The sequence below is a fragment of the Aegilops tauschii genome, chromosome 2 (genome assembly GCF_002575655.3).
Source record: "Aegilops tauschii subsp. strangulata cultivar AL8/78 chromosome 2, Aet v6.0, whole genome shotgun sequence".
Taxonomy (NCBI): Eukaryota; Viridiplantae; Streptophyta; class Magnoliopsida; order Poales; family Poaceae; genus Aegilops; species Aegilops tauschii.
In genome coordinates this window covers 66,875,794-66,888,057 of record NC_053036.3, presented here as the reverse complement: position 1 = coordinate 66,888,057, position 12,264 = coordinate 66,875,794, and the positions used below count along the sequence as shown (strand labels likewise).

General features: G+C 47.6%; 1 protein-coding gene and 1 long non-coding RNA gene across 10 annotated transcripts; both read left to right on the top strand.

The window, feature by feature from the left end:
- Positions 1 to 1,885: 1,885 nt before the first annotated feature.
- Positions 1,886 to 7,688, top strand: LOC109749973 (uncharacterized). Of its 9 annotated transcripts, XM_073507993.1 has the most exons (11): positions 1,886 to 2,192; positions 2,277 to 2,438; positions 2,534 to 2,576; positions 2,652 to 2,755; positions 2,875 to 3,281; positions 4,112 to 4,203; positions 6,209 to 6,351; positions 6,452 to 6,675; positions 6,774 to 6,929; positions 7,005 to 7,085; positions 7,175 to 7,688. In XM_073507993.1, the coding sequence occupies exons 5-8, from the start codon at positions 3,207 to 3,209 to the stop codon at positions 6,523 to 6,525; spliced, it is 384 nt and encodes a 127-aa protein (XP_073364094.1). In that variant the 5' UTR covers positions 1,886 to 2,192; positions 2,277 to 2,438; positions 2,534 to 2,576; positions 2,652 to 2,755; positions 2,875 to 3,206; the 3' UTR covers positions 6,526 to 6,675; positions 6,774 to 6,929; positions 7,005 to 7,085; positions 7,175 to 7,688. The 9 variants fall into 9 exon arrangements, with proteins under 9 accessions (XP_073364094.1, XP_073364100.1, XP_073364093.1 ...); XM_073507999.1 differs by lacking the exon at positions 6,452 to 6,675 and having other exon boundaries at positions 6,209 to 6,330; positions 6,774 to 7,085; XM_073507992.1 differs by lacking the exon at positions 1,886 to 2,192 and having other exon boundaries at positions 2,294 to 2,576.
- LOC141041533 (uncharacterized) lies at positions 4,772 to 5,978 on the top strand. The gene is made up of 2 exons (XR_012201784.1): positions 4,772 to 5,353; positions 5,446 to 5,978. It is a non-coding gene; the product is annotated as an uncharacterized lncRNA (long non-coding RNA).
- Positions 7,689 to 12,264: the final 4,576 nt, after the last annotated feature.

Genomic DNA, 12,264 nt, shown 5'->3' with positions numbered 1-12,264 from the left:
AGTGGAGCCTCTTGGAGCCAAGCGGAGTCGTCGGCGACGAACACGAGCGCGCCGAGACGGATCTCGCGGCCCTCGGCCAATCCTCCGCCAGAAACCACGATGATGGGGATCAGAAAAATTGCAACTTCTCCGATAAGTCGCTAAGACACCTGCCCCACGGTGGACGCCAACTGTCCTGGTACTAAGACTGACAGTAGAATAGGGGGGTAAGTATGGAGAGGCAAGATCCTAGCTATGGCGAAGTTGTACTGTGGGAGTAATGGGCCACGGGTAGGCTAACCCGAGACCCAGAACCTTTCAAGACATCGGGGCTGGCTGTGCCCCTCAAGGCATCAAGACGAAGTGCCGCCTTCTGGTGGCTGGCTGGAGGAATAGTCGGCTGCCCATAGACGGCCGAGTTCCAGAAGCCGGCATCAAGACAAGCCGACTCCTAGTGGGCGGCTTCCAGAGAAGCCGGCCCCTAGCAGTCGGCCCGTGGCGCCCACAAAGTCTGCACCCTCATCAAGAAAGACAAGACAGGGAGTGGCTACAGTATAGCCCATCCCTCCCAAATCCAGGGCCGGGCGTGGCCACAGTGCTCCGTACAAGCGGAGATCTCCGCACGGCGCGACACTGTTGCCACTCCTCCCTTGACGTCACTCCTGAGGGACGGAGCCTGTTCCCACGACGGCCTGTCGGTACAGGCGGCTGGCCCTACTAGGCAGTGAGAGCCGTGAAGGCGGAGGAAGCCGGACCAGAGGGAAGCCGGGTTCCAGCAGGCGGCCCGTTCCTCCCTTGAGGCACGCGCGCCATTAACCAGACAAGACACGGTGAGGTTACAGTGATCGCCCGCCAGGCGGCGGGACTGTAGCCATGCTCCCCCGACCAAGCCTGCGTCATTAGCATCACGGCTACAGTAATCAGCAGCCGGCAAGACCCGCAAGCGACGGGAGCGGCCTGTCGGCTCCGTACCAGACCAGTCGGTGGGGCCCACCAGGCGGCGGGCCCCAGCAGCCGGCGGGGAAGCCGGAGATCAGAGATACTGACAGCCGGGTCCTACACCCGACTAGATTACCAATGTACCCCTGGGGGGTAGGCCTATATAAACCCCCCAGGGCACCCATGCAAAAGGTTCCCAACCTGTTAGAACTAGACTGGCCCATAGAGAAAGGAGAGAGCTAGCCTTGCTTTCTTCCACCTCTAGCAAACAGCTCAAGGAGCACCATTGTATCACTAGTGCCTTAGTGATCATGCGGAGACCCCGCAGAGCAGGACTAGGGGTGTTATCTCTACGGAGAGCCCCAAACCTGGGTAAAGTTCGCCGGCGTACGTGTCTACGCCTTATCCCGCTTCCAGGCACCGGCGACGTTCTACTCGCTCCCATCATGATAAGTCATCCATTGGCATATGTCGCACCCAACCCCGACATGTACACACGAGTTTTACGAGTTCAGGCCCTTCTCGGAAGAAGTAACAACCCTACGTCTCGGAGCCCGGAGGCGGTCGACTAGATTATGTATGTGTGTGTTACAGGAAGTGCGAACCCTTGTGCATGTGGAGGGGGTGGCTTATATAGAGTGCGTCAGGACCCCAGCCAGCCCACGTTACAGGGGGTTTAAGGTACATCAAGAGGGGGGCGTTACTGGTAACGCTAGTAATAAAGAGACATAATGACCATTAAAGCTATGATGTAATGTTCGACCGTTGCAGTGCGGAGTGGCTTTAGTTCTTCTGGCGGTCGAGTGACAGTCTTCATGGTCGAATGACTTCGAGTCTTCCGAGTGGAATGCCTCATGATCGAGTGGATGATGACTTTTCTTTGAATGATTCTAGTTTTAGGATGAAGTTCTAGGAGAGGGTGTTTAGGTCAGGCCTATGAGCCTATCCTAGGTACATGGCTTCATCCGTGCCCGCAAGTGGAAGGGAGGGGCCTCAGGCCTGCGCCGCAGTCGACAGATCCTAACCAACCGCCGCGCCGAGCTCCACCGGCGCCCTCTCCCGCCCGAGCTTGCTCCGGCGACAATGTGGAACGACGAGCTTGACGGCAGAGGCCGGGGCTCCGGCCGTCCTACCCCAGGTACCTCCGGTCTTGCTTACCCGGGGAGCGCGAGGTGGACCGAAACCCACCCCGCGGGCTTGGAGCAGTGGTGCGCGGCGCCGGCACGGCCGGCCGTGTGGACGTGATGCGATTTGGGACGAAGATGGGAACGAGGGTAAAACTGTCTTTTCCATGCACCTCTTGCCTTTCTCTGTCAGCGAAATTCAGTAATACGAGTATTATTTTGCAAACGACTCAGGATGCGATGCGGCAATTGTCAACAAGAACCGCGTGGTTGACACTGACGAGAAGACGTGGTTACATCCCTTGTATCCCCCTGAGAAGACTTGGCGCTGACCTCTGCCTCTACGGAGCGAGCAGCCTATCCGTTCCGTTCATCCTCTACAACTGCGATTAGTTGGCGAGTCTTTGCTTCTTCTTTGTTCTTTAATAATCAGATTGCCTTGCCGGCCACCTAGGTGCTGAAATCCGAAATCCGGGAGTCGTTTGGTGTAGGGATCGTCCAGGAGCAAAGTAAAGGAGAAGCCAGGAAAACGAGGTTGGTGCTTGCTCGGCCTCTTTGAGTGTTGTCTCGACATAGAAATTCAGAAATGTTTTTGTCTCTGTTGATCAGCTTTCCGGAGAAATCTGAATTCTGGATGATCAACGCAGCCTATCCTTTAATCGGTCAAGCAGCGGCAAAGTAAAGAAGAATCCAAATCACCACTTACCAGATAGGTTGGTGCTTTGCTTCCTTTCTTTGGTTGCTGTCATGAGAAAAGCTATCAGAAATGTTCTTGTCTCTGTCGATCAGCTTTTCGGCGGCGAAATCTGACCGGCGGATTTTCTAGTGACAGGATGGTCGATGCTGTGGGCAGCGTGAAGCAGGTTGTCTAGGTCGCGCTCAAGATCAAGGAGGCGGCGGACACGGTTCGTCATAACAAGGAGGTCTGCCATCAGATTAGAGGCCGCGTGAATAGACTTCGTGCTATCCTGTCGAAGCTCGAGGATGCTAATACCATGAACGATTCGGCGACTAGCGACACTCAAGGACCTCGAAGAGACTCTGCTTCGTGCCTACAGGCTTGTCCATGCCTGTCGAGGGAAGAAGAACATCGTTTCCCTTCTCTTCACTGCCGGGAAGCTCTCGAGACAACTGCGCCAGGTCAATGGCGATATTTTGGCTCAGATGGCGGTTGCAAATTTTGGCAACAATGTTCAGACCACCATTATGCTGAGTAAACATTTTCAAGACCCCCCAAAGGTACAATTAGTTGCCTAGCTACATACTACATCTTTTAAGCCTCACTTCAAGTTTTGTGATTTCTCCACCAGGCGGACAACAGTCAGGGGAATAATATTGTGGCCCCTTAGCCCCTATTTCTGATGACCGGACCAAAGTTTCATATTCCACTGCCATCGCCCATATAAGAATGCTGCATAAATATGCTGCTGCTCGACATTCCTCAATTTATTATGGTTAACTTGCGCCCAAATTGATCATTGGTATTTGGTTTGAGGAACTAGAAGGTGAATTGACCATGTAAGCCTTGCTCGCCATATGTTTGAAGATGAGCTGGTTTATCACCAGTTCACCCTATGTGATTCAAGGCTATCACAAAACGGGGATCGGATCATCCATCCTGTAAATACAGAAACGCAGGAACCCATGTAGAGTATGGTGATCCTCCAACCAAACACCCAATGAATTCATGTATGGAGCTTTCTGTGTTCTTAACCTAGGTATCCAATATAGGCAAGTATGAATTTTCTAATAGATTAACCCCAGTTGTTCATGCGAATGTCACTAAATAGGGCCGCATTTTTTATGTTCCTTAGCTTTTCTGTCTAATCTTGTGAACATATCCAAAAGCAGAAAATACTTGGCAGGGGTTGTCTGAGGGCTTCCCTCCAACTTTGGGTAACGATCTAGCAATAGGCTTTGTCATGCTTGATTTTCTTCAAAATTTATGTGCTTATGACTCGTCGAATTTATCTTGCAGTTCTTGTTCCAAAACTTTGTAATAATATAGTGCAGAGATCTCAGGAGCCCTCGTTTTCACTGTCTAAGGATAGCTTTCTATTTAATTTCAGGACCAAGAACAAATGAGACTTTCGTTGTTGTTTCGGGAGGATGCAGAGCATGCCATAAAGTCGCCCGACAAGTCACTCACGCATGACTCTAGGTAGGTTCTCTCAATATGCATTTTCATCACCATCCATTTAAAGGTACTTCAGTGCGAGTCATTTTCTCTGATAGTTTATTTTAGAGTCTCTTACCTCCTTGATCTACGTACAGTCAATATACGCCGTAAATAAATGAAGCAAATTTCCTATCTTGCTCTGTTTGGGTGATTTGGGTGGTGAGCACTGCCTTGCACAGCTTCCCGCCATCATCTGGCGCCTGTTGCAAGCTCTTGATGCTTTTGTCCTTGTGAGATTCATTGACAATGCGGCTGTCTATAGCAGCAAGGGCGGCAGAGGAGTTGCTGCCGAGGGGGAAGTGCATGCTTGCGGGACCTGTGGCTCTGTGCAAGGAGGCACGCTCTCCCATCTCCCCTTCTTGATTTTGATCCAGCTGCGCCATCAGTGTGTGGTGGGCCCCTTGTCAATTGGATGAATGCCGGATGCGGCCCTTTATAAGTTGTCAAGATGCCATTCATGGCTTTCGGTAGCAATGCCCTCTCATGTTGATTGGTAGCGTGATGGCCACTCATGGAATGTTCATTACTGCCACACTCGTTTTTTTTTCAGATAGGTGCCTCTATGTGCCATGGGAGGTCAATGGGTATGGGTGACAATGGACGTGGTACATGATTGATAGATCTAGGGCGTTTGTGGTTGCATGTCAGTCATCCACATTGGTGTAAGTGGTGATCTGGTCGTCATTGGTTGGATCAGACAAGGAGGTATTGAGTTGTTGTCTCTCAGCGGAGGCGGAGTTTATGTGCTCGCGCACAAATGCGCTCGTAATCTGGGCGGTTCCTATTAGGTGGGGATACGAGCCATTCATTGCGTGGGCCATCTCAAGGGGCAGACGAAATATAGTAGGAAAAGCGAAATACATGCGCTGTGAACCCTGGACTGTGGGCCATGTTTGTGACGGAGATAGAACGCCGTGGACGGCTCCAAGCAGAGCCGTGGCCCATGACGGCATGTTCTTCCCGATCCATGGCCCATGAAACTTGCTTTCCAGTTACAGACAGGGATGGTGAGCTCACTCAGGGTCGTCTCCTACCTACGCCGCCTTGAATAGTCACTTGCCGAAGCGGCGGAGCTCTGCTGCGATTCTCGCGGGCGACCGGGCGAACGGAACCGGTGGACGCCGATTAAGAGGTGCGCAATATGTCCCCTTTGTATTTTTTGGCGCGTGATTTTGGATGGTGCTTGCTGAGATGAAACCTTTTGTGGCCAATTTGGGTGCGTAGGACAGCCGTGCTTGAACAGGCAAATGACAGCGATATTCTGATGCAGCCGCTGCACTACCTAGTGGCGCGGCCGGCTGAGGAGCCGCTGGCAGCTATGGTGGAAGTAAGTGCGGACGGCCAGATCCATGCGGCGGAAGGGGCAATGGATGCACAAGAAGGGTCGCCAAGAGCGTCGGAGCAGTCAATTGGATAGACCGACCCTAGAGCTCCTGGCCGGAAAAGAAGGTATGGCAGTTCTGCAGATCCACAAAATTTTTGGGAACCAACTATGATGGCATGATTTGAAATAGTGTGATCATGCAAAAAAATTGAAAGGATAAATTGCTATGTTTGTATTGCCTGAACTTCTAGGGAAAGTTACAGGCGTGTCTCCTTGTAAATATAGGTGCAGGCTTGACTGAACTGTTAATGAAATTTGGTGAAATTCAGAACTAGTGTAAGTTAAGCAGGGATGCTTGAGCAGACATTGTAATGGACATTGCATGATTTGTGGTTTGAAGGAATGCACACGTAGCCGCTGAATTGATGCGAAAGGACGCTGTAGCATGTCAAACGCAGAAAATTGTAGGAAACGGAAGGATCTGTGTGTCGTTCCGGAGTTGATTGTGCAGCTGAACCAAAAGTAACATAGATGGAACGAAATTGTTACTGTTCGAGCACGGTGACACTGCAAAAAACTGATGTGTTGGGTGCTTGGAAATTTTGGCGAGTGCTTTGTGTGAAACTATACATGAAACTCATATCTGTTTGTGGGTGGTTGCAGGGTGAGAGTAGGTGCTGCTGTCCCAGTAAGGATGCCATGTCCTAACCGGACTACTGCTCTGGAGAAGGCTATCCATGGTTTTGCCGACAATCTTGGGGACAATGTCATAGTGCCAACTTTGGGTACAACCTTTGATTCTCTGGGTGAAGCATACGACTTCTATAACCTATATTTGTGGATAAATGATTTGGCATTAGATACGACAAAAGTAGGCTAAATATGGAGAGGACAAAATGCATGCAGGAAATTGTTTGCGGCTGTGCAGTATGGGAATAGAAGGGGAGCCTTGGCGCAGTGGTAAAACTGCTGCCTTGTGACCATGAGGTCACAGGTTCAAGTCTTGGAAACAGCCTCTTACAGAAATGTAGGGTAAGGTTGCGTACTATAGACCCAAAGTGGTCGGACCCTTCCTCGGACCCTGCGCAAGCAGGACCTACATGCACCGGGCTGCCCCCCTTCCCTGTGCAGTATGGGAATAAGGATTTGACACTTGTTAGTATTTCAAATAATTTTGTGCAGGAGCTATAGCTGAAATGTTCTATCTTTTTTCGTGTTTTTTTTTCAGGGAAAGGCGGGGTTTGACAACACTATGTCGTGTCGTTGCGATTGCCTTGCTCTCATCATGTTGTTGCTGTCCAAAGACAATGATTAGTACATAGCAGAAGACCCTGAGGAGCACAACTACGGAAGCTGATCCAAGGCACAGGAGGTTCGCTTTCAGGTTTGTGTAGATGGAGAGAATTAATTTCGGTTAGGTTGATACTTTGAGGATCTATTACTCGTTTTTGGTCAAAAGGGTCGAATTGCTGAGACGACAGGGGTGGAGAGGGGCGACTCCATTGGCGGTGATGGAGTTGTTGATGCGACCCATGAGCAGGTAACATCAGTATCGTTTTTAGAAGCATGGTGTTTTAATTCGCGATTTGTTGATTGCTTGCTTTTTTTTCTTGCAATGGAGGGTTGCAGATTCCCCTTTCTGGAGGAATTGGATGAGAGTGCAACCCCGATGGAACCGGCAGCGTTCACAGTGGTTCGTTTGGTACCGGCTGCCGAGCAATCGGCGGGACTAGCCATGAGCGCGGACAAGCAGGTTGTGAGGAAGACATGGCAAAAGGTGTGAGATGAAAGGCGTCGCCGCTGGTGTCCGAGATGTCCACCGGGAAGATGAAGTTCCTACAGTCCTACAGGCACCTGGTTGGGCTAAGAGGTGTGTTTCCCTAAATCAATCAAATTAGTATGCATTGCTGAATATTTGTTGTTGAGCGATTAGGAGTGATGCTGTCATACGTGTATTGACGTCCCCTTGGGGTTCAGAACATTCAGACAGGTAGTTGATGCTGTTCTTAAGTAGTGTACGGTTATGAATGGATGATGATCTATCCAGCTTGGAGCATGTTGTTACTAATTTGAAGGTTGCTGTACAATTGGTTATGAGTTATGATTTATGGGGAGTGATTTGTAGTTAGTTCATGTATGAGTCTTGTTGGATGCTTGCTTCTGAATTTAGCTGCGCAATGGAATCGAGATCATGATGCTCAATGTATGGATTATGGTTGTTCAATTCATTTTGTAATGCTAGTTGTTTTTCATTCATTGGCACTGTTTACAGTTTGAAAGTGTTATGTGTTTTCTGAGTACTGAACATGCATCTGAAAATGGAAGGGTTATAGGTGATCGATGGTAATTTTGCATGCATTCAGGAGCCCTGTAGTTTGTGATTCGGATGCAATGTATGTTACACAATATTGAGACCTGCTACGGTGGACGATGTGAGCGATCTTTGAGATGGGAGTTAAGTAGCTTGGGGAATCAAAATTAACATGATGATGGGGTCTCGTAGCGCAGATAAAAAATAACACGATGGTCTATCCAGCTTGATCTGGTTGCTGGGATGAAAAGAGACAAGACGAATCTTGAAGAGGAAGACTGTTCGGTGGGGAGACGGATGGCAGTAAATGGGCCAGCGAAGGTAGCAGGCATTGAAACAGAAGTCTGGGCCACGGCCCAGGCCGTTGGCAGCCATCTGAGCCGGCGCTAGCGTGACGGCTGATGTCGCATTAATGTGTTAGGTTGGTGGGCCACGCCCGGGAATAAAGATGCATATACTGCTTTGAATACGCAGGGAAATACCTCCTGGAGTGCGAATCTAAGAGGGAGCGGGCGACCAGGATAACGAGCACATCTCAGCTCGGGCTCAGATAGGCACTTTCATCTCCCAGCACTCTTTCGTTCTCTTTGGGTTGAAAATCTTGTAGCATTGATGCACATGTGTCGTATCCTTAAAAGCATTGTCTTGAAGCTTCGGCTCCAAGGTGGGACCTTAGGTATGGCTTTTACTATATCATCTGGCAATGTCCACCTACCATGCAACAACCGTTGCTGGTGCATTTTGGTGTGAGTTAACCTTTTTAGCCAATCAACCATTTTTTTACCGGAGTCCAAAGGCCTTGAACAATTAATTTAAGCAGAAAAGAATTACCCAATTAGCAGAAAACTAGGCAAAAGCCAATTTGTTTATCATTCAAAAAACCAGGCAATTAGCAGAAAGGGCGCTACTGGTGATCACTAGTAGCGCTTCTCGCAGCCCGCGCTACTACTATTATTCCGTATTTTTTATTTCATGGTGTATTCATACACCTTTATACAAGTTTTCATACAGTAGCAATTTAGAGATTGTTTTTACATCATAATGAGTTATTACATCACTGGGTGAAAGAACCGTGGACTAGTTTCAAGTGGATGGACATCCACTTGAAGCTAATCCACGGTTCTTTCACCCAATGATATAATAAATATCATCATCATCATCATATCATTAACAACTTATCATCATAATACATCATTGTCATATTACACCTCCTCATGATCACCATTTTCATCAATGAGACATCATATAGCAAGTTGGTCACTAGTCATAATCACAACTCCTCCTCATCATCATCAACTCTAACACATTGTACCACATAATAACACATTATACCTAGGACCTACTTCTCTCTCATTGGATTTACTACCTTCTCTTAGGTAAAATAGCATAAAACAAGATAGGCCCTGACTCTCCATTATGGAGAATGGAGATTATCCTGTCTCCAATTCTTGCCCTTCGCACAATGTTGCTTCCAAGTAGCTCCCTACGATTGACCATACATTTTTTATAATCTTTGATTGTCATGTCTTCATCGGTTTTAGAAATCCGATATGGACAGGAGTGATTCGTAGGATGACCTGGCTGTATGTTCAAAACATCAAGGCAACCTTTCCGAAACATCAGATGAGGCACACAATCCTTCGACATTTTCTGTTGAAAAACATAGTAATAACTCCGTAGTTAGCAATGTAATTCAGTTTTAGAAGAATTTATGCAAAAGATGCACAGATGTCGTAATAGTACAAAATCTTACCATGGCATCTCCATGGATTTTACCGTAGTTTGACACATGCACTAGTGGCACATATTGACCATAATTTGGGGGAGTTTGATAATAGATATTGTAATTCTCAAGATCAGTAATAAATGAGATCAGATGATTTTTCTCCTGATAAGTTAATTCTGAGCCATCGGTGTAGTAGGTTATGTCTACCATCTTTCGCACATTCTTTGAAGAATAAAAATAAGCTGTCAACTATTTTGAAATAAACAATATAAATTACTTAATAACTAAGTTTGAGAAACTCACATAGCGGTAGAATCGGAAGCGTATCAACAAGGACCCAAATGTCCATATTGTCTTCGGCGATGTCAGGATCACCAAGATCCATGGTGACAAGCATACCCTCATGAAAATCATACATCTTGCAAAGTGCTTCCCAATTCGGGCAACCAAAATGGGTTACGCTCTCAGAATTGTACAGATTTACTTCAAAATCCATACCATGATGGGTCCTTAGGTGAATTTTCTTTGTTTACATACTTTCATGATCTTCAAAATCCATCCTCTCCAAGACATAGCGTCTTGCATGGCATGGGATAAGCTAGTCGAATTGTAAAAGACGAAAATAAGTAGTTGAAGTCGTGCTTAATTACGAAAAAAAACACTTGTCATCGTTGCGTACCGTTTCAACATCGAAGGTCTCCTGGAGCTTAATGCTGAAGCGCCGGCCTTCGTCCAGGTGAGGCCTGTCGCACAGACCTCGGTCGTCGTTGCACCAGTCACACTCCCCCGGGAGACTTTCTTCGTCCGATGACGACATTTCCTATGTTCATAATGCAAAGATTAAACTTATACAATTAAATATATGTACTACAAAAACTAAATTAGATCATTATTCTTCATCACGGGTTGACTATCGGTCTGCTAGTCTTTTCTTGAAAACTCTCAGCTCACGTGGTGTATATATTCGACCGTCCGTCGGTGATGGTCGCTCCTCCCTTCGTCCCCGAGTGCATTACACCAAAATGTCTAGCACACGGGAACGAAGGAGAAGCGACCCCCACAACAATAGTCGGGATTCTTCGTCCTCTCATATATGGTGGAGACTCTCCCTCACTGATTCCTCTCTGACATTTGCGACCGTCGGTAATGGTTGTTACTCCTCCTTCCCGTAGTTCATAATAAAGGTCTAGCACAAGGAGAAGAAGGAGAAACGACCCCCACGACAATAGTCGGGATTCTTCGTCCTCTCTCATATATGGTGGACACACTCCCTCACCGATTCCTCTCTAACATTTGCGACCATCGGTGATGGTCATTCGTCCCTTCCTTCCCGTGCATTACCAAAAGGTCTATCACGAGAAAGAAGATGAGGAACGACCCCCACGACAACAGTTGAGATTCTTCTTCTCCCATATATGGTGCAGACTTTCTCCCTCACTCATTTGTTGACTATCATGTATGGAGCCTCGACAGACTTAAAGTCAACCCGAAATGTCGTTTGATTATCTTTCTAGAAAATCCAGTCCACTCGATATTTCCTACATATTCTAGCACAAGTCATGCCAAAATTCACGGAAAAATCCGGCATGACCTTTGCGAAGACATATCGAGCGCCTGAAATTTGCCGGAATGGAAATTAATCAACACTCCCGCAAAACATAGGCCACTCGGAGGTGTAACCTGCAAACATGGCCGGCCACTTGGGCAAGCACATATCCTATTTGAGCAACCCAAGATATACATGTTTATATCTACATCATATGAGCATTCAAACTTGATGGTCATTGCATTTCAATGGTTGGAATATGAACAAAAACATTTCAAAATATCTTATAGGACTCATATTGACATGGAGATTTGGCTGGTCTCACCTCGAGGTCGGAGGGGGTCGGTGACGGGGACGACGGCGGGGATGATGGAGGGCTCCTTGATTTCTGCAAAAACAAAAACCCTATAAGCTATCAACTAATCAAATGCATACGCCTTGCATAGTGGGGTCCAATTTGAGCATTCAATAAGCAAAACCAAATCGTAAAATAAATAAGTATTCAAATTAGCATCCATTCAATAAGCAAAACTAAATCATCTCTTGCATCCGTACATCATCGAATATTATCACTAATACATCTCGAATAGTATCATACATATAACATCACTAATACAACTAAAACCCTAGCGAACGACGGGTATCGGTGCAGGCGGTGGACACCCAAAGAGAAGGAACCATCACACGATCATAGCTCCAGTGAGATCCCTGAAGAACCTGTCAGGTATTGGAGAACCTGCCCTCCAACGCAACCATGTAGCGACGGACGTGCTCATCCTCCTCGCTGACACGGTGACGTACCACCTCCGCGGGGTCCTCAAGCCTCCGCACTGTCACTGGCCCACGCGACCGCCACCAAAGAAGGTTCGGGTCAACGACGGGCTGGCACCTCACCAAGCTGCACCCCCAGGTAGGTAGTACCTCCTAGTACCAGCCCGGCGGAGCCCAGTTGAAAGTGTGTTATATTGACTAGAGGGGGGTGAATAGGCGATTTTTAAAAATTCGTCACTGAGGAATTTCAGGGTGAGGGAATTCCGAAGTCACGAACAACTAGCAGCGGAATAAGTACTCAGAAGTAAGCATAACAGAGCAGTAGCACAGTCATCATGATGAAATGAAAACAAGCACAAAGTACA